We start from the raw sequence: 23,148 nt of genomic DNA on the forward strand, positions 1-23,148 counted from the left end.
AAAAAAATCCGACACACCCTGGTGACGACAACAAAATACAGGGAAGCTGTGATGGCTGATGTGATGCTTTTCTGGCTCAATAAATCCCAAGAGACCGAGTGACATTTTGTTTATTTAGAGCTATGGGTAACTATGTGTCTACGATGTTTGAGCGAATAAATACATTTTTTCTTTGAGAGACCTTACAAATGTTATGCATCAGATTATTGAAAATAAAGTGAACAATGTAAAGTTCTACACAACCCACAATACAGGGGTTATTGTAGAGCGTGTGTTAAAAATGGAGGCAAATCATGAAACATGTCCGACATACGGCGAGAGTTTACAATGGTCACATATGGTATCAAGGCTTGTTGAGGGATTCTGAAGAACTAGAAATAACTTTGGCTAAGATTTTACATTATTTGTTTGAACCACCCTTTAATGTGAATGTGTATCATATTTGTTGTTATATACTTATATATCAGACGTGTGTGTTTTAAAAATTCAGCGAAACAACCTGTAAATCTAAACAATATATACAGGGTGTTGCATGCTGTGATTGTTGAGAAAACGGGGACTTGTATCTTGCAACAAATCCTGAATTGTCTGTATACGTAATAATTGTTGCATTCTTAAATAAAAATTCACAAACTGAAATGTTGTCGTTATATGAAAGTGGCTCATTACAGTTATTGTACCTCAGAGAGGCAAGAAGGATGGCTGAGCAGCTGTTGAAAAACATATATTATAATCCCTCTAACCCCGGGTCTTATGGGGGTAAAGAGCGTTTACAGAGAGCTATAGTCGAAGAAACAGGTAGTCTGTTAAGCGATGCTAAAGTGAATGAATGGTTATCAGAGCAAGATGCCTACACTCTACATAAACCTGTAAGAAAACATTTTCCAAGAAATAGAGTTTTTTCTACGCATCCATTATCCCAATTTCAGGCGGATCTATGTGACATGCAGTCCCTTGCCGATAAAAATGATGGAAATCGCTACATGCTAACGGTTATAGATATTTTCTCTAAATTAGCCTATGTAAGGGTGTTAAAAATAAGAGCGGGGCAGAGGTGACCAGGGCCTTTGAATCGATCTTGAAGGCAGGAGGCGCCCCAAGAAAGTGCAGACGGATGGCGGAAAAGAATTTTTTAATAAAACATTTCAGAAGCTAATGAATAAGTATAATATAGTACATTTTGCTACAGGCTCTGATTTGAAAGCTTCGGTTGTGGAACGCTTTAATAGGACTTTGAAAGAGCGGATGTGGCGCTATTTTACAGCTCACAACACCAACCGATATACAGACATAGTTCAGGATTTAGTAAACGGTTACAACCACAGCTACCATAAGACTATACGTATGAAGCCCTCGGAGGTCTCTTCGGAAAACTCTTTTCAAGTCTTTAAAAATATGTATGGTTTGTTCCCACTTCGCCGTAAGAAAAAAATGACTTTTAAATTCCTAGTGGGTGACTTGGTGCGTATATCAAAGTTGAGGGGTGTTTTCGACAAAAAATACGAACAAGGCTTTAGCTCGGAGTTGTTTACCGTTACCGAATGTCTGCCACGCATTCCGCCGGTCTACAAATTAAAAGATTATGACGGGGATCTTATAGAGGGATCTTTTTATGAGAAGGAATTACAGAAGGTCCAGTTGGGTAAAGACAAAGTCTTTCACGTGGAGGAGATTCTAGATCAGAAGAGAGAAAAGGGTAAAAAATGGTTGCTGGTCCGCTGGAAAAACTGGCCTCAAAAGTTCAACAGTTGGGTATTGGAGCAGGATGTGGTGGAGGCAACGGGGGTTAATTTAAACCCCTAGTCATGATAACTAGCGCATCATTCGCGTGTACACAGTTGGGCATCATGGAACACAGCGGCTTCTACCTGACTCTCCCCAGTAATGCGTCGGCACAGATATATCGTAATAATCAGAGTTCGAAGTATACAACCAATTTTCCAAAGCCTATAGAGTTATCAGAGGCTTGGGAAGTAGGTCTCAGCGAGATTACATACCCCCATAGTTGGTATAATATCAAAGCTAAGGACCGTGATTTTTATTGCAAAAGGTTCTCGGAACCTGCGAAACTTATTAAGCTTAAAAAAGGTTTCTATAGAACCGTCGACAGGATCGTCTCAGAGTTGAATGAACACCTAACCCTGAACAAGATGGAAATATTCCTATTCTACAATCCAATCCATAAAAGGATACAAATCTCAGGGCCTGCTAACGGAGGTATAAAGACCAGCGGTAATTTATCCTACATGTTGGGGATGGGTCCCAATAAATGGACGTATGTGAACGATAAATTATTCCCATTCCCTGCGGATATACATGCAGGCTTTTACAACATATTTGTCTATACCGACATCATAACCTATCAAAGGGTCGGAGACAGCTGTGTGCCCCTCCTGCGAACAGTTCATATAGACGGCAAGGATGGGGACATCGTCACTGTCAATTATGACAAGCCGCACTACGTACATGTCAGCAAGAACTATATTGAAAACATTCTGGTTGAGCTTAAAACGGATCAGAACGAAAACATTGAATTTACTTATGGTAAAACGATTGTAAAACTCCACTTTAGACCCACCAAAACCTCTCTACATATATAATAGCTGTATTATATTTATAAACATAATACAAATAAAAGGGTTATGGAGCACCATCAGCTCGACCCTAACCGTTATGTTTCATACTATGTGGATCAAGTGGGTAATGGACTACCAGGATATCATGGAGCGCCGACAATGTATGGTTCGGGGATAGGAGGTATATTCCGTAACCTCTTCAGGATGGTTTTACCGTTTATGAAGAGAGGCTTCAGCATAGCCAAACCACATTTAAAATCAGCGGCTAAAAATATAGTAAGTGAGGTTGTAGCCAATGCTATGACCCGAAGGGCGTCACCAGAGGTGGAGCATCAAGAAGGCTCGGGGCTTATGATATTGTCTCGAAGGCCAAAAAAGAGACCTCCTGGTTTAAGGCGTAGACCTGCACCTAAAAAGCGGCGGTTAACTGTTAAAAGAACCTCAGTAAGTCAAAGACGGGGTAAAGTGAGGAGGTCTGTACCAAAACAGGCTAAAAGAATACTAGGAAGTATTTTCTAAAAGAATAAGTGACATGGCTCTTTTACATCGAATGTCCTCTGAAGCTATAAAGACAGAACTTGATCTTTTCACGGCACCGTTAACGCAGCATTCAATAGATAGATCCAGTTATGTGGAGATAGCCCCTCTCTCTGCTATTACCGATAACGGGCCTATCGAATTTTTCATACCAGGCCATGGTGACAACTATCTGGACCTCAACAACACCTTGGTGCATTTACGTCTAAAAGTGACCAAAAGAGATGGGTCTAATATTGCAGACGATGCCAAAGTGAGTCTCATTAATTACCCCTTGGCCACCATTTTCTCCCAAGTTGATGTGACTTTGGGTGAACGCCTAATCAGTCAAAGCAGCGCTACATACCCTTATAGAGCCATCATGGAGTGTTTACTAAACTACTCCGAAGACACTCTCAAAACCCAATTTAGCGCCGGGCTGTTTAGCAAGGATACTGCAGGAGCCTCTATGGAATCGACAGACCCTTCCACCGGTGCAAACAAAGGACTAGCGGCACGAGCTCGCTACTGCGCCGAATCTCGAGAGTTTCATTTGCTAGGCCCTATACACTCTGACATTTTCTTTCAAGAACGGTTACTCTTAAATTCGGTTGATTTAAGATTAAAATTAACCAGGGCCAAGGATGATTTTTGCCTGATGTCTCCCCAAGACGGGGATTTTAGTTTGAAAGTGTTGGGGGCAACCCTTTTTATTAAAAAAGTATCTGTATCTCCGGCCGTGCGCCTGGGTCACTCACATGCTTTGATGAAAGGAAATGCCCTTTACCCTCTCCAAAGAATTACCATGAAAACCTTTAGCATACCTGTGGGCAGTAGAATCTGCAGTCAAGAAAACCTATTTCTAGGCCCTTTACCTAGATATGTGGTTATAGGTCTGGTTGATCACGCCTCTAATACGGGCAGTTTAGATAAAAACCCCTTTAATTTTCAGCACTTCAATGCAGAGTATGTAGCGCTCTGTCAGGACGGACGTCAGGTTCCGGCGAAGGCTTTCCAACCACAATTTAATAACAACATATCTGTGCGAGAATTTTACAATCTATTCCTGGCTACAGGGCGACATCTAAAAGATCTCTCTTTACCTATTGACAGAAATGATTTTGCAGAGGGTTACACATTGTATGCTTTCAATTTATCACCTGATGATGACACCTCAGGAAATCTGTCTGTGGTGTCCCAAGGTAACCTCAGGCTGGAAATGCGTTTCCGTACACCTTTAGCCTGTACAGTTAGCATGATTGTTTACGCATGCTCTGATTCAATCTTGGAAGTGAATGCCCGAAGACAGGTCTTAGTGGATTATTATTAAGGACCTTTGAACAAAGACATGAATACCCAAGAGTTGGACGGGCTCATGAGCCGCTTGATTGGAAAACAATTTTGTGGAGTGTTGGCTTGTGATGAATTACCTATGGAGATATGGTCTGAGAGGCCTGCAATGTTTATTGTCAATACCCATCCTAAACACATGCCTGGTGAACATTGGCTAGCTATGACATTAGAACAGGAAGGTGGACGAAAAATCTCAACTTTTTTTGATTCCTATGGCTTTCCCCCCGGTTTTTCACATTTCCCTAAATCTATTAAAGATTTTTTGACCCTAAACGGTACAAAGATCTACTACAACATCAAACAAGTGCAAGATAACCTTTCCACTACATGCGGTCACCACTGTGTATTTTACCTGTGCCAAAGAGCCCGGGGAGTTTCTTTTGAAGATGTTATGTCTCTTTATAAGGATGATTTAAGAAGTAATGATAACCTTGTATCTTGTTTTGTTAGAAAATATCAAAAGTGTTCAAATGTGTGTCCTTTAAGAACGCGTAATCAAGGCGTATGCTCACGTCATATGTTTCAAGAATGCCACAAATGTTAACTTGCTTATTTTTCAAATAAAAAATTTATTGAATTTAATCATAGTCATTCAAAAGTCATTTTCAAAAGTCTAACCACGCCGAGAGATCGGGTTTAGGAAAAGGTCCTGAGACGTTCATGGGAGTAAATGAGTTAGCATCATCGCTTTCATATGGGGCCGGTGTCGTTGGGGCATCTTTAGGGGTGCTGTATCTCGTTGAAGGCTTTTGTTTTAAAGCTTGAATCTGTTGACGAAGCTTATGGTTGGGTACACCGGAGAGGGGGATGTTGAGGATTGCCAGGGCCTTAAGAAACTGACGCCAGCCGGGAGGCCTTCGGTCATCAGCAACCTTGTGGGCAGCCGTGGTACTTTTAAGCAAGTCCTGCATATGGGACCCCCTAACCACAGAGCCCTGAAGGATAAACTCTCCAGAGTCGTTCCAAGCAGCTATCCCCTTTGAGTCTTTTATCTTGTTCATAATGTATTTAACATTCTTCCTGTTACGTAAAGGCACATGTGTCAGTAGGTCATGCATAACTTTATCTTCAAATGGCATTTGAGCTTCACCCGACATATTATCGCCACTAGGTAAGATCGACGGTACAGGCCTTACAGGGGCATGGCTATCGTTAGGTTCGACATCTGTTAAAGGGTCCGGTAGGGAAAGGGTTAAATGGTTAGTCTCTCTCTCCCCTTGCTTTACCCGAGTCAAATACCTTTGCATTAGGTTTGTGTATTTTTGAATCTTATCATAGGGGTTCAATCCTTTTCGGTTCAAAACATCCTTCATGGCCGTATCCAAATCATTTTCCGCTGTTTGTCTGATATCTTCAGGACCCTGCATTTGTTTTTTAAGTCTATCCAACTCTTGTTGAGGCACCAAGTACATTTTAGTGGCCATCACACCCACGTGTTCAACCACCACGTCTGGCCGCAATAAGGCTGGTGATGAAGGGCACGGCTATACTGAGTAAAGGTAGAAGAAAACCCCCAGACTGTTGTATACTATGTCTTTTCTTTTGAAGACTGGCCCTTTTATTGGCAAAGAGTTTGATCGCTGTCTTTTGTCTCCTTAATTTTTTCAATTGGTTCAGGGTGAGTGGAATGCGTCCTTTGAGAAGATTCAAAGCAATCTCACATAGGGCTAATATGAGATCTGAAGAACAGCGACCCAAGATGGCCTTCCGTTCTTTAGCTGTAGAACCTACTAGCCTTCTCAAGAGGGGGAGGTTTCTTTTTAAACGCAGAGACATAGCGTTTACTTTTTAGGAAGGTATGCAGCAGGCCTCTCCCCCGGAAACAGCCCTGTACGTAGCCTAAGGTGTTCTGGAGTATTTGCTTTTAAATCCACGATTAAATAAGAAAATGGCTCTTTGGTAGCGTCCTCATAGCTCTCCATAAAGTATGATTTCCGTCCAGGGTACATCTGCTGAGCTAGAGTGCTAATTTGCAGTTTGTCTCTAGGATTTTTAAACAATACCATGTAGTTGGCATTCAAGCTAATGGTCCGACTATTTTTACCTTGGTGAAACACATTCTGGACCAAGTAAAGCACGGACAGGTTTCTATGATGAGTATATTGGGTAAAAGCTCGTGCAATTTCAGGGTGTTCGCTACCAGCAAATAGCATATCGTCCAAAACCAGCAGATTATTTACATGTGGGGGGAGAAGTTCATCATCAGACAGAGAATCGGGTATTCCTTCAACAAACTTGATTTTTATTGTCTTCAATAATTCATCATACAGAGGTTGGTAACATGAATAACACCATACAATATTGTCAGGCTTTTGAGATAACACATGTTCAGAATTCTCTAAAATACTTTTTACAAAAAAAGTTTTGCCACTGTTTGAAGGGCCGGCAATTAATGCTGAAAAAGGCAATTGTAGCCGGGGGTCAAAACCCTCGACAGCAGTCATAATATCTTAAGCTTTAAGACACACTGGGGCTTGTAGCATAAGTCAGTAGCCAAAGGGCAATGTGGTACCGTCAGGCAATAGCTGTCTCTTGTCATAGACTACCCTGAATCTTTTAGTGAGTGGTGCGTTTCTTAGATGGAACCCCTTTTTATCCCTCACTATTTTGTTGTAGGAGCTCAAAATCTCCAAGTCACTATTCTTGTCCTTTACGAACCCCTCGACCAAGCGCGTGATTGATTCCAAGTTTACACGCGGTGCATTTTCATAGTTTTGAGTCACGCCTTTGGCTTTCAACACCACGTGATTGGCTTTAGTCCTAAAAGCATAGCTTTTTGGACCACATGAGGACCATTCTGTAATATGGTCACCCTCTTCGAGTTCACTCGTTAAACCCCCAAGATAGTTGCTAAGTGGGGGGGTCCAATCCCCCGGTTTGCTTACATAGACCACAGAGTCTGTGTCGTGGTAAAGAACCCGCCTCTGAAGCTGTTCCATGAGGGTGTACAGTTCAAGGCGGCCATAGGCTGTGGTAAATGCTGCAAGAAACACATTTACATTACCCGGGGGTAGAACCCACTTTTGGTGGCGCCTCCATTGCACCAAGGCAATGTCTTGACTCAAGAAGGAAAAATGTGAAATTTCGTATTGGTCCGAAAAAACAAATTCCAAAAATTCTTCGGGGTCTTTAATGATCGAAGTTGTTAGCATATTGCATCTCTGCGCTAATTTCCCCCAAAGGGAGTTCAAGTACAATTTCGACACATTTCTTTTGGTTTTGTTGACCTCTATTCTGTCAGGGTCAAGAAGTATGCCTTCTCTGTCATGGTAGTCTTGAATGTACTGGTCTTTACTTTCTTGATCTGTGACCGATGCAGGATAGCCTGAAGCCATCTGCTTGCATCTCAAGAAGGTTTTGATGTACTCTTTAAAAAGTGTGTCTGATTTCCTGGAAAAGTTCCACACTTCAAAGATTTTGGCCACACGATACCCCTTCTCTAAAGCCTTAGAGAATTCTACAGTGACCCATACACCGGTCAGGGCTCTTTCTTGATCTGTGTGATCACAGGGGTTTTCCTGGTTGTGGTTTTCACAGCATGTGCGACAAAGGGGAAAGAAAAGTTTTCCTTTAGGACCCTTGTAAGGCAACACAGGTATAAACAGCCCCCTAGGAGGGTAGACAGTCGCTTTGATTAAACCAAAATAATTTTGGGGTTCGTCAAAGTCGCTGTGAATAATTTCAGGATGCCCTATAGGATAGAATGAGGAACTCATTACATGAGGATATAGGGATGTAAAATCTACATAGCCTATTGTCTCGTCGGGTTGAGCTACATAACGCAATGTCAAAGCATTGGTCCGGCCTCCAAACAAGGCCTGTCGCGGTTCCAGGGGCTCTGGAGGGTCATAATGGGTAAGGAAGGCCTTAACACTAGGATCTGCCTTTTTGAGGGCTGTCCATTCGTGCTCCCACAAAACCACAACTTTTAACCCGTAAGTAGCCTTTAAAGAATTCAGTTTGTCTTGAAACTCTTGGTACATTTCCCCAAAAGTCTTTTGGGTTAGGACACACAAGGTGTGGGGGACAAAGCATAATTTACAACCGTGGAAGAAACAACCGTTGTACTCATACACTGTCTCAACCCCGTCAATCTGTGTGTATCCATCTACATGGTAAGGCCCAAAAGCCTTCTCCCCCCGATTCAAAGCATGTTGGATAAAAATATCTTTATCCTGGGCCAAGTACTCCAACCATTGAATGGAACCACTAGAGTAGGCCTTGAATTGGCGTCGGTAGTTGTCTGGCGATGGGATAGCTATAGATTCAGGAGTTAGATAGTGTGTACGATAGGTTTTCATGCACGCTGATGCAATAGTTGTACAGCTCCAGGGGTCAATGCCCGCATCTTTGATTACCTCTTCTCTGAATCTGAGGCATCCTTCACGAAGTATAACAACGTCATTGTCACAGTATGATTCCATCTCTTTATGGAAATCAAAAGTGCCATGTCTTACGGTCTCGTACCATGTCATGAATCTCTCACGCTCTTTGGGAGACATTTGATCACACCCGTACATTTCGGGGGCTGGATAAGATCCTATATAATGTAGATTCTCCTCAGATGTGAAGAAATGAGGGAAATAGCCTTTGACAGAGTTTTCAAAACCCAAGGCCTCTGGCATTTGAGCCAATCTCATGGGTAAGAAGCTTAAGCTGTCAATGTATCTCTGTTTGAAGGCGGGGTCAACAAAGCATAATATTTTACTCCCTTGAGCTATGACACTGGGTGCCACGCCTTGCTGTATCAAAGGGTTCAGAAGCAGATAGGAGTCATAGGCCCTAGCATTGTGAGCTATAAACGTGAAGTTTCTGTACTGGGCTTTTCTAAAATGTTTTAGAAAGAGTCTGGCACAATCGGGTCCCTCGGCCGACCATTTTTCACCCTTGAAAGTCATGGTTGACACAAAAATAGGCAAATGAACCCCTGATTGCTGAGTTGTCTCAAAATCATAAAACACATATTTCTCTGTATGTTCATCTTCAGCCAAGGGCTGAATGTAACACTCATGTGTTACTTCTTGAACCGCTTCCGCGTCTCTGCTTTTCAAAGGACCTTTACAGATTGGGCAGTGTATAATTCCACAAACATGAGGTTTAGGGCTATCTATTTTAAGGTTGTAATTGCAATGACATTTTGGACATTTCTTGTTAATGTCACAACTGCTTACAGATTTACATGCCTTGGGATGCCATGTTTCAGTTTTGTGTTTTTCGTAACAGTAGGCCGAACGACATGTGCGGTGACAATCCGCACAGGGGGTCAAGTTTAGCGGCTGCATAGGGCAATGTTTATCCAGACATACTGAACAGTTGTAACGGCACGAGTGCCCCCCCATGCGTGTGTAGCCGGTATGACAGGCTGGACAGACATATGGCGCGCCTAAAAAGGCTGTGATGTTAGTTACGGCGTAGTAATGCTCATTTTGCACATAAAAGTACATAGTCTTAGGATGTGGTTCGGGTATATTTTGGAACTTGAGGAGAGCGTCATTAGCCCTACTGTGGTACAAAACCACAATCTTGATGTTCAGAAAGTTTTCAAATTTGACTATGTCTGAGAAAGCCACAGCATCCTGTATACCGAGACCCACCGCAGTTTGTAGCTCGAGAGCTTTATGTAACGCGGCTTGATCCGTACATCCGGGGCTGAGTAAGTGGGCCAAACCTATGGCAAAACATAGCTTATTACCTGGATTGTGAACGTTTATGAGATAGGCCCTTTTATTGCTTATGATTTCGGACTGCATTAAACTCTCGAGCTTTCGTCTCTGACCCCCGCCCCCTTGTGGTTGGCGTACTAATTGTACTACAAGTTCGAGGGTCCTATCTGCTAGCACGTTTAAATTTGACTGTACAAGGCGTTCTAGCAGTTTAACAAATTGTTCAAGCTCTGCTTCACCATTCTGTAAAATAAGCGATACCTTGCTCTGTAGACTGTCTCCACAAATTTCCAACTGTAAGAGATCCCTAGGTTCGCTATAATCTCTGATCCTAGCTAACAGTTCATTCAAAGTGTCCATAAGCATTACGTAAAACACAGCATATTCCCGAATCTGACCCCCCCATGCGAAATTGAAAAACTGGCGAACCTCAATATTGTTGAATTTATTTCGACGCAAAACATGTACACTTCGATCAAGACCTCCCCCCTCCAGATTTACTAGGCAATTGTCCAACTGTTCAAAAACATCGTATTGGGTTTCAGACTCTTCGGACATTGGTGTTAAAGGCTGATTTATAGGTGTCTGGGGTGCCGAATTAAACCTAGCGCTCTCGTTCTGTACACTGATCTCAAGACCGCCCCCCTCCAGATTTGCTAGACATTTGTCCAACTGTTCAAAAACATCATATTGACTTTCAGACTCTTCGGACAATGTTGTTAAAGGCTGTCTTAGAGGTGTCTGTGGGGCCGAATTAAACCTAGGGCTCGCGTTAAGCTGGGTAATTAGAGATATGATGGTTTCGGGAATCTGTGTTAACATGTTTTCCTCGGAAGGCCCTGACTCATTCATACGTGTAATAATGTCTATGAGTTCGGAGGGAATCTGGGATAATAGATTTTCATCTATTGTCATTATGTCAATTACCCCCGAATCATTCATATGGTTAACTATATCTTGGAGCTCTGTAGGGATCCTGGCTAAGAGTGTTTCAATTGTCTCACTTTGGTCTATAGGGGGCGCCATCTGTCTAATTAAGGATGTGTGTGTGTGTGTGTGTGTGTGTGTTTACATGTGTGTTTTTTAACGGCGGTATTTGCTTGTTTTAGCCCTAATGTTTTTTAACATACGGGGTAGCTCGCTACGCCAGAATGACACATCCTGATTGTATTGATGCTCGAGTAGAATACACATGCGCCTCTGGAGTAGAGCCTTTCGTGATTTTAAACCCAGGGTAAACGCTTTGAAAAAACGTTCTTGGTCTATTTCAGAATCTGCTGTTTCCCCCACAGAATTGGCCGATTCAAGAAGGTTGGCAGCTTCACAGAACATCAAATCGTCTACCTCAGAAATGTCATTTAAATCTTTGACATCATCAGGTTTCGCTGGTGTCTTTGGAGCCTCCTCGGGGATGCTTGTCTGGGCATCCTCCGATGTTTGTGCGTTGTGTTCATAAGCCGGTGAGGAGTCTGAAATAAAAATAATACATACACAAATAGGTTATTAACCCTAAAATATGTTAAAAATGCCAAATACATTTCAGATATAAGCCTATATATTAACAATACATTAATTAAATACCTCGGCTTTTTTGACGAGGGCTGTTCTGAAGAAGCTCTGAAACCAGGGGCTGTTGTGTTTGTTCAACCTGTATTACAACATCTGCAGGTCCGGTAGATGGGGAGCCTGAAAAAACAAACAAAAAAACAGCATTAGGCCTTGTTTTAACATATTCCGGCATAAAAAAAATATATAAATATTAAAATAATAATATATATAAATAATAATATATAATTGATTCATACCTAGTCCTTGGAACGACGTCTCGTGAATATCGGCCAAGTAGAATTGTTCGGGTGAAGCGGAACTGTGGATCTGAGCACTAATTATCCTTTGGTGTTTAGAAATATGGGGGACAACGTTGTCCTGGCCAAGGGGAGTTGACCTGCCGTTTAAAGTCTCTGTTCGCTGCTTTTGGGTAAATACATCCTGGGAGTAGGGCAGAATTGTCTCGTAGTCATATGCTTCGCAGAAACCGTTCAGGCTCCATAGGGCATCGTTTAACCTTCTAGGCTTTAGGTCCTCTGTAAACATATAAAATAACTTTTAATATAAGATGCCCACACTTTTTGTTTTTAAGGTATAAATATTTTTATGTATGGAATTCTTGGAGCTTACTTACGTTGACAATTCAGGGCAGGCGTTTGTTTCGGAGCCCCATGGGATGATTCGAGCTCAGTTATACCTCGGAGTATCTGCGTGAATGCTTCAGAATCTATAAAACATTCGACAATATTAAAGCTATAATCACTTTAGCTAATATTGCCTTGTTATACGGTAAGCATACTGATCCTAATGATTGTTTAATATTTCTATAACATCCCACGCTTTTCAAACAATTCCCCACAACAATCAAATCTAATAAAGATTTATTTCAAGAACTCACCTTGCGATAGATCCATTAGACTGTTTTCCCCGATTATCTTTTTTAACGCTTCAGTCCGATAACGATTCTTGGAGTTTCTGGAGGTGCTGTTTGCATCGGAACTAAAACGCTGCTAACATTGCCCATGGTTTCTAGCGCTTTTGTACCCTACGACCTAGAGAAAAACCCCTGAATGATTTTTTTACATAGCATTTGGGGTTTGTCGTTTTTTTTGGGCTATACCCCCGCCCATGGTATATTTGACACATTTCAAACACATGGTATTGGGTGTGTCTAAACATTAGGATCCTTTTGGAGCTTCTAAAATCTCCGGGGTGCTAGCACCTAGATGCATGGGGGTGTGTTGTTCTCGACATCGCTGGGATGAATGACTTTTTAGCCCACCTAAAAAAAATAGTTTTATGAAAGGCCTTTAAGATTAGGAGTCGTAAGACACAATATTATTGTTGGGGGGTAGGCATCTGTTTTGCAGGCTAGTGTAAACCTTGGTTTCAAACGACCCACCAGGCATGCATGGGTATTTTTTTAACAAACAACCCGCCCCCCTTTTTCTGTTTTTGAAACACACACACACACACACACACACACACACACACACACACACACACACACACACACACACACACACAGCCACTACAGAAAACTCCCTCACGCACATGCGCGCGCACATGGCTTTTTCCGCAAGATTTTTCTCAGGGACAGACTGCGCTAAGAGTGAACAAACGCGAGAGTTCATAACGTGGTGAGATTCTGATTTTAAAACCATTTATTTCATTCAAAATATTTAGTACATACATTTTATATCGTTACATTCTTAAGGTATTTTACGATGCCTTTCTTACAGATCCTGGGAGCTTATGCAACCAACCGCAATTGTCCGTGTCGAGTTCACCCTCAAAAGGCAAGGCTCTCTTGCTATGTCCATCAACACATGGTAAGTTTTCACTCCAGGGGTAGATCCGCCGTCGGGCCTTTTGGTCTTGACTCTGTCTCAAGGAAAGCCTCGCCCAGCGCTTTAACTGTTCCCCATTTTGGAAGAGAATGTCCAGCTTATTCATAAGTGTTATGAAAATTGGATAATCCACCCATTTAAAACTAAACACAGGAATAAAAAAGTTTACATGTTTGCGGGCTCTGGAAGCTACCGGAGAATTGACAGACTTTGTAGCATTAGCCTTATCATAAAGGTCACAGGCTAAAATTGTCACTTTGTTGTCAGGGCTATAGTCCATTGAAGCAATTCTTAGAGCCTTGAGATCACTGCGGCCGCAGACCTGTTCTTCCAACGCATATCCTGGCACATTTGTAACACTTAGGACCTGTTCAATTTTACAAAGAGCCAGCCTGATGTTTAGCCATTCTCTCATCCCCAGAGCCGGGGGAAAACTCCCAGGTTTTGCAGGATAAAGGGGTTTGGGTCCACGGTCTGTGAATATCTTTACCGTAGAATCCTCCGGGTGGAATATGTAAGACATGTGGCCCTCACTCGTACCCAAAAATCCTTTAAAACATTCTGGAGCTTCACACAGAACTTCTTCAAGGCTTTGGTCACTGGGTTCATGACAAGCTGAGCATAACATCCCTAAAATTGGCATAGGTGTCATTTTTGTTTAATATTCAGGGGGGTTATCATGTACAGTCTTAAACAGGTATTGTTCAGCGGCTTTATAAGGGGCCTTAACCAACCCAAACCGTGAGAAACAGTAACAGGTTGACCTGACACATGGTCACTTACTCAACCCAGGGCATGCACCCTTCTACATGACATAGGGTCATAAATCATTACATAGGGTCATAAATCAGGCTTGGGTCATCAATCATTAACGGCCTGTCAAAGGGACCCTTACTCACCCCATAGCCCCCACCTAACCAGGCTTGTCTATCAGGCTTGGGTCATCAATCATTAACGGCCTGTCAAATGGACCCTTACTCACCCCATAGCCCCCACCTAACCAGGCTTGCCTGACCAGAAGACATGCACACGTCATCACTACATAGGGTTCACATAGAGTTCACATAGGGTCATCAATCAAAATTTTGACCCGTGACATCTACTCTATTCTCTCTACTGCTTTACAATACCCTTATCTACTATTAAATGTCCTACGTATGTACTGTATAAGGAGGTTATGAATACATGTGCTTGTAACTTTGTATGTGTTCTTGCAGCTGCATAACCCAGTCAGGTGAATAATTCTAGCCTGAGCTTTCTTTGGTATCCGTATAGATTATTGAACCAGAATTTAGAACCTAACAGAATTACATAATAATCATCATCATAGTAGTACATTTGACTATACAGTATATCATACTTTTTGTTTCTACTTTACAGTGCTTTCAGAAAGTATTCATACCCCTGGACTTATTCCACACTTTGTGTTACAGCCTGAATTCAAAGTTGATTAAAGAGATTTTTTCTCTCACTTATCTACACACAATAGCGTATAATGACAAAGTGAAAACATGTTTTTAGACATTTTTGCAAATTTATTGAAACTTAAATACAGAAATGTCACACCCCTGAGTCAATACATGTTAATGATATAATCACCTTTGTCATCTATGCATAGTCACTTTAATAAACTCTACCGACACGTACATACTACTTCAACTAACCGGTACGCCCGCACATTGACTCTGTATCAGTTCCCCACTTTATATATTCTCGCTATTGTTATTTTACTGCTGCTCTTTAATTACTTGTTACTTTTCTCGTATTCTTATCCATGTTTTTTTTAACTGCATTGATGGTTAGGGGCTCGTAAGTAAGCATTTCACTGTAAGGTCTACCTAAGACCTGTTGTATTCGGCAGCATGTGACTGATAAAATTTGATTTGAATTAATTACAGCTGTGAGTCTTTCTGGGTAAATCACTAAGAGCTTTACACACCTGGATTGTACAATATTTGAACCTTTTGATTTATTATTCATGCTCTGCAGTGGCGATTTTAGCATCTAAATCTTGGTGGGGCAAACTCAACCATTTGTTTAAGATGCATGCCAGCAAAGCTAAAAAAACAAACAACACTAAACAATACATTAATTGCCCTATAAGGGTGACAAACGGTGCCCACAAACTGTTAGGGCCTACATTAAGCTGTCTGACAGCAGAGCTTTCCTTCAGCACCATGGAGTGACTCATTACCACAGCTACACTTGTGGCTATCATCTAGCAACGAAACAGTTTATTCAACCTCATTTACTGACTTTTTAAACCATAGCTGACTTGCTTAAACAAATGTGATTTCTACTGACACCTTGTGGATTTGTGTAAGTCGATAAGAACCGATTTGTCCTTCAATAATAACGAACGCCAACATGAGTTAACATTTGAACCATACACAGACGTTACATTGATATTCAGTAAATTCTTAATGTTTGTTTTATATCATTAACACTTACTGTAGCTCTAAGTGTCAGCAAGTGCAAGCAAACAAGCTGCAACGAATAAGGCCTATTCCGTCAGCTCTTTTAAAATGGACACCGACAGAAATTCACATAGACGTTATTTCAGATAAGGCCTCAACATCTTGATGAATTTAACTTTACTCTTCTTTAAGTCACTACAGACAAAGACGGACACAGAGACACACAGAGACAGAGACGCGGTTAACCTACCATTTTAAGTATTTTATTAGGCCTAGGAAAATACAATCATAAGGATCCACTTTTATAGACAATATACAGACTCCCAGACAGCGCATTGTGCAAACAAAACCACCCTCGCAATATCAACTGTAAATACACGGGTCTATTACTGAACATTTTCTTTTTATTGAAAAGAGACTGTCACTGGCAAACATGGTTACAGACCCAACAACATTATATAACATCACCTCCTTGTGAAGAAAAGCATATAGCTCATTTATACAGTAGCATACAAGACATTTTTGGACTGGCAGTTGTTGTGCTGTGCTCACTTGAACAGGAAGGTGGTGCGGCTGCCCTTCTTGTGGCATCAAAGATTCTTCAAGAGAACGGGGAACTCGTAAAAAAACAAGGTCGGATCATGACATCAGTGATCTTCAGGTCGGAGCTCTAGAAAGAGGCCCGTGGTCTCGGCTTGGAATTCCGAGCTGGATGACAGCTCAAAATGTATTTTCCCAGTTGGAGCTAGTTGTTTTCCGAGTTCCCAGTTGTCTTGAACTCACTAAAGTCTGAGATTTCCCAGTTCTGAGTTTCCAGTTGTTTTAAACACGGCAGATGTCATGCTGGATTGACAGCATGGCCAATTTATTCTACCTTTACTGGCCCATGGTGTTGTGAGTGAATGTTTGTCCTTTTAAGCTTGAAAAAGAGACAATTTCAGACAGATGTTTCAAATCCTTCAACCCAGACTTGGACCACACACTAGAGGTCGACCGATTATGATTTTTCAACACCGATACCGATTATTGGAGGATCAAAAAAGCCGATACCGATTAATCGGCCTATTTAAAATAAAATAAAATAATAATAATGACAATTAAAACAATACTGAATGAACACTTATTTTAACTTAATATAATACATCAATAAAATCAATTTAGCCTATCAATTTAGTATATAATGAAACATGTTCAATTTGGTTTAAATAATGAGTGGTAGTGTTGGAGAAGAAAGTAAAAGTGCAATATGTGCTATGTAAGAAAGCTAACATTTCAGTTCCTTGCTCAGAACATGAGAACATATGAAAGCTGGTGGCTCCTTTTAACATGAGTCTTCAATATTCCCAGGTAAAAAGTTTTAGGTTGTAGTTATTATAGGAATTATAGGACTATTTCCCTCTATACCATTTGTATTCCATTAACCTTTGACTATTGGATGCTCTTATAGGCACTTTAGTATTGCCAGTGTAACAGTATAGCTTCCGTCCCTCTCCTCGTTCCTCCCTGGGCTCGAACCAGCAACACAATGACAACAGCCACCATCGAAGCAGCGTTACCCATGCAGAGCAAGGGGAACAACTACTAGAAGGCTCAGAGCAAGTGACGTTTGAAACGCTATCAGCGCAAGTGTCAGAGCAAGTGTCGTTCTGCCCCTGAACTAGGCCGTCATTCGAAAATAAGAATGTGTTCGGCCCTAATTAAAAATCGGCCCTAATGAATCGGCCATTCCGATTAATCGGTCGACCTCTACCACACACCCTCTCCATCAACTAGCAGGCAGGGGAAGACAAATAGTGATTGCTTTGCAACGCTTGCAGTTAGCCACTGATTCCCTCCAAACCACTCATTGTTGAATTTGCGATTTTTCCGACTTATTGTGTAATGTTTATGTCCAATGGCCAATGAGCACCGATACCTTTTATATATAATTTATCTTCATATGACAAGGCTTGAAAGGGATTTGCCAGTAGATTGTCGACATTATTCATGATGATGACTGCTTCTTTAGCTTCCGAGCTAAGATTTTGAAAGTAACATGATCAGTCCAATCAAAGCTACGGTAGATTGATGGCAAATCACGTTCTATCTATGGCAGCACCAAAGGGGGCTTGAACTGCCTAGCTCTCCTAATAGATTATGCGGTGACATAGTGTCCCCATGAGCAACAGAACACTGGGCCAATCTCAGCGCAACTAGAGATGATTACCAAAGCCTACGCTCTGTATATTCCGCTGGCTACCCCTCCACACAGAAATCACTGAGCTAGGCTGAAACACCTGCATTTTGGAGCTGCCTTAAGAAAGAGACCATGTTTGTATGTGGCTTTCTTCACTCAATAAAATACTTGTCTGCCCCACCGGCCCTGAATGACAGGTCGCCACTGATGCTCTGTCAAGTAGGTTGTTGACCATTTTCAGAAAACGATATAAGTCAAAACTATGACTAGTCCACTAAGGAACATTCAATGCCGCCTTGGTAAGCAACTCCAGTGTATATTTGACCATATATTTTAGGTTATTGTCCTGCTGAAAGGTGTCATACACTGATCTGTTTCATCTGTCTTTGTGGTCATCAATACCCCCCCCCCCCCCCCATGTGTCGCCCATCTTCCCCATTATCCCCTGTGTATTTATACCTGTGTTTTCGGTCTGTTTGTGCCAGTTCGTCTTGTTTGTTCAAGCCTACCAGCGTTTTGTTTCAGCTCCTGCTTTTCCCCAGTCTCTCTTTTTCTCACCCATCCTGTCTCTGAGCCCGCCTGACTGACCACTCTGCCTGCACCTGACCCTGCCGTCCTGTACCTTTGCCCTACCTCTGGATTACCAACCTCTGCCTGACCTGACTCTGCCTGCCGTCCTGTACCATTACCATTTTTTATGACTACCTCATCTCTGTACCCCACACATACAATTATCTGTACGGTCTCTCAGCAGAGCAGTGAATTTCAAACACAGATTCAACCACAAAGAACAGGGAGCAATGCCTCTCAAATGACACTTATTGCTAGATGGATACCAAAGTAAAAAAGCAGACATTGAATATTCCTTTGAGCATTGTGAAGTTATTACATATACTTTGGATGCTGTATCAATACATCCAGTCACTACAATGATACAGGTGACTTTAAAATAGTTACAAAGTTTAATGGCTGTGATAGGAGAAAACTGAGGATGGATCAACAACATTGTAGTTACTCCACAATACTAACCTAACTGACAGAGTGAAAAGAAAGCCTGTAAAGTATAAAATATTCCAAAACATGCATCCAGTTAGCAGCAAGGCACTAAACTAACATTGCAACAAACAAAAAACAAATATTGGCAAAGCAATTCACTTTTTGCCCCGAATACAAAGTGCTATGTTTGGGGCAAATCCAATAAAAAACATTACTGACTACCACTATCTATATTTTAAAGCATAGTGGTGGCTGCATCATGTTATGGGTATGCTTGTAATCATTAAGGACTGGGGAGTTTTTCAGGATAAAAAAATGGAGCTAACCACAGGCAAAGTCCTAGAGGAAAACCTTGTATTGTCTGCTGTCCACCAGACACTGGGAGATTAATTTACCTTTCAGCAGGACTATAACTTAAAACACAAAGCTAAATCTACATTGGAGTTGCTTACCAAGAAGACAGTGAATGTTCCTGAGTAACCAAGTTAGTTTTGACTTAAATCTACTTGAAAATCTATGGCAAGACCTGAAAATGGTTGTTTAGAAATGATCATCAACCAATTGGACAGATCTTGAAGAATTTTGAAAAAGATCATGGGGAAATGTTGCACAATCCAGGTGTGGAAAACTCTTAGACTTACCCAGAAAGACTTACAGCTGTAATCGCTGCTAAATGTGCTTCTACAAAGTATTGACTCAGTGTGAACACTTATGTAAATACGATATTTCTGTATTTAATTTTAAATAAGTTTGCAAAAATGTGTTTTCACTTTGTCATTACAGGATGTGTAGATGGGTGTCAGAAAAAAATATATATATTTAATCCATTTTGAATTCAGGCTGCAACACAACTAAATGTGGAGTATGTCAAGGGGTATGAATACTTTATGAAGGTACCTGTGTGTGTGTGTGTGTGTGTGTGTGTGTGTGTGTGTGTGTGTGTGTGTGTGTGTGTGTGTGTGTGTGTGTGTGTGTGTGTGTGTGTGTGTGTGTGTGTGTGTGTGTGTAATTACTTTCACAGACTTTTTTAGGTAAGATGCCTAAATTTTTTTGTTGACATATGAGAAAGTTTAAAAAAAAAGGTTGACTGAATTTTGGCAGTGAGACAAAAACAACAACACAGAGTTACACATGAAATAAACAAACATATAGTCAATAACAACAGAAAACGTATATATGCAGCCTGTGCTAATGAGGTAAGATAAAGGAGGTAAGGCAATAAATAGGCCATAGTGATGAAATAATTACAATTTAGCAATTAAACACGGGACTGATAGATATGCAGAAGATGAATGTGCAAGTAGAGATACTGGGGTGCAAAGGAGCAAAACAAATAAATAACAGTATGGGGATGAGTTAGTTGGATGGGATATTTACAGATGGGCTATGTACAGGTGCAGTGATCTGTGAGCTGCTCTGACAGCTGGTGCTTAAAGTTAGTGAGGGAGATATGTGAATATTTTGGGTTATTCACGCAACTCAACTAGCTGGGTAAAAATAATCCAGTGTGTGTTCTGTCCAATATTTACCCAACGCTGGGTAACAAAATAACCAAAATTGGGTTGGTTTTAACAAAGCATTAAAATAACAATGTATAGATGGAGGCCAACGACTCCAAATTAGCCTATAACAGTGTTGTGTCACTGTAGCCTGCCTATCTTACATTTTCATAAAATAAAGTTTTGAGTACCGTTAAGAAAGCCGTTAAACAAAACGTACAAATGATCAGCAACATTGAACAAGTATAGCGCTCCTGCAACTTTGTGTCAATAAAATTGCACAAGCGGCGTGAAAAAAAGTAACCGTCGCACTAGAATCGGAAAGCCCGCGTCATGCACTATGCAGCCGGGTGCAGCTTTTGCCCGTCTCCCTTGTCCCCCTACCTCCTCCGATGATCACCGCGTCGTAGTGGGACTTGACAGCTGAGTGACTGGCTCTTGTCACCGTCCCTAGGGTTGTCACTGCCTGCCGAGTACGGCCTGTCCACACCGTCGCAGCCATGATAAACTTGGGTGTACTTTTCCTGGATTCCTCGTTTTTCTTCCTTGCTCCACGCAACTCTGTAGCCCGAACTGAACTCGTACAAGCTCCACCTACTTGAGCATAGTTTCCCGTATGTACAGATCCAGGATCAGTTTATTATTGCCCAATCCAGATCCCAACCGTTTATATAAAAGCTCATAAACTGATCAAAATGTAGGGGAAACTTAAATTAATTGAACTGACTGAACTGATTTTCTTATAGTTCTACTAATGTTGATTTTCTATTACTATACTGTATTTAAACTGGATTGTATTTATACATTCCCCTACAATAGTGTGTGACCAATTCTTTATCCACTGTGACATCAATAAAATATTATTGAGGGTGATCAGTGCCAGTTCGAAAATGCAATGCTTAAATGCTAATAGGAATGTAAAAATGATAAATGCATTTTTATTTTCATATCAGCATGAATGATTCATGCCACAATTACATTACAAAGTTAAAAGGAAAATACAAAAGGGTTCATTGGGGGTACAGAACACCAGGAGTAGATGGGTGTGTTTGTGTAATAAAGACCAAACATTTTCTACTGTATATAGGCTATCATATTGATTTTCTTATAAAGACAGTATGCCTACACTTTTACCTAGCAAATTAAAATAAGTTTTGTGTAGAGTACAACCACAGATAGACCAAGGAGCATAAAAACCTTTGGTGTAACTTCAACTGTCCCAGAACTAGCTTGGTATTTCTATGGTCTATTTTAAGGATTTGGCTGTCTAACCACACACTGACATGCACAGTTCTCTGAGTTCTTTTCAGGTCTGCAGTGAGTGATGAAGTCCCTTTCATCTACAGTTGAAGTCGGAAGTTTACATTCACTTATGTTGGAATCATTAAAAATAGGTTTTCAACCACTCCACTAATTTCTTGTTAACAAAATATCGTTTTGGCAAGTCGGTTAGGACATCTCCTTTGTGCATGACACAAGTCATTTTCACAACAATTGTTTACAGACAGATTATTCCACTTATAACTCACTGTATCACAATTCCAGTGGGTCAGAAGTTACACACACTCAGTTGACTGTGCCTGTAAACTGCTTGCAAAACTTCAGAAAATGATGTCATGGCTTTAGAAGATTCTGATGGGCTAATTGACATAATCTGAGTCAATTGGAGGTGTACCTGTGGATGTATTTTAAGGCCTACCTTCAAACTCAGTGCCTCTTTGCTTGACATCATGGGAAAATCTAAAGAAATCAGCCAAGACCTCAGAAGAAAATTGTAGACCTCCACAAGTCTGGTTCATCCTTGGGAGCATTTTCCAAACACCTGAAGGTACCACGTTCATCTGTACAAACAATAGTACACAAGCAGAAACACCATGGGACCACGCAGTCGTCATACCGCTCAGGAAGGAGACGCGTTCTGCCTCCTAGAGATGAACATACGGGTGCGAAAAGTGCAAATCAAATCCAGAACAGCAGCAAATGACCTTGTGAAGATGCTGGAGGAAACAGGTACAAAAGTATCTATATCCACAGTAAAACGTTTCCTATATTGACATAACCTGAAAGGCAGCTCAGCAAGGAAGAAGCCACAGCACCAAAACCGCCATAAAAAAGCCAGACTACGGTTTGCAACTGCACATGGGGTCAAAGATCATACTTTTTGGAGAAATGTCCTCTGGTCTGATGAAACAAAAATTTGGCCATCGTTATGTTTGAGTTGTTTTTATGTTATGAGGAAAAGGGGGAGGCTTGCAAGTCGAAGAACACCATCCCAACCGTGAAGCATGGGGGTGGCAGCATCATGTTGTGGGGGTGCTTTGCTGCAGGAGGGACTGGTGCACTTCACAAAATAGATGGCATCATAAGAGTGGAAAATTACGTGGATATAATGAAGCAACATCTCAAGACATCAGTCAGGAAGTTGAAGCTTGGTCACAAATGCGTCTACCAAATGGACAATGACACCAAGCATACTTCCAAAGTTGTGGCAAAATGGCTTAAGAACAAGAAAGTCAAGGTATTGGAGGGCCATCACAAAAAGCCCTGACCTCAA

General features: G+C 41.3%; 1 protein-coding gene across 1 annotated transcript in view; it reads right to left on the reverse strand.

Moving 5' to 3' along the window:
- Positions 1-21,184, reverse strand: part of pyroxd2 (pyridine nucleotide-disulphide oxidoreductase domain 2) — a 64,602-nt gene extending 43,418 nt beyond the window's left edge. Inside the window, exon 1 of the mRNA XM_020495425.2 lies at positions 20,979-21,184. Coding sequence (XP_020351014.1) covers positions 20,979-21,096 — 118 coding nt within the window. The 5' untranslated portion in view covers positions 21,097-21,184. The remainder of the gene's footprint in view (positions 1-20,978) is intronic.
- Positions 21,185-23,148: the final 1,964 nt, after the last annotated feature.

This window comes from Oncorhynchus kisutch, linkage group LG11 (genome assembly GCF_002021735.2).
Source record: "Oncorhynchus kisutch isolate 150728-3 linkage group LG11, Okis_V2, whole genome shotgun sequence".
Classification (NCBI taxonomy): Eukaryota; Metazoa; Chordata; class Actinopteri; order Salmoniformes; family Salmonidae; genus Oncorhynchus; species Oncorhynchus kisutch.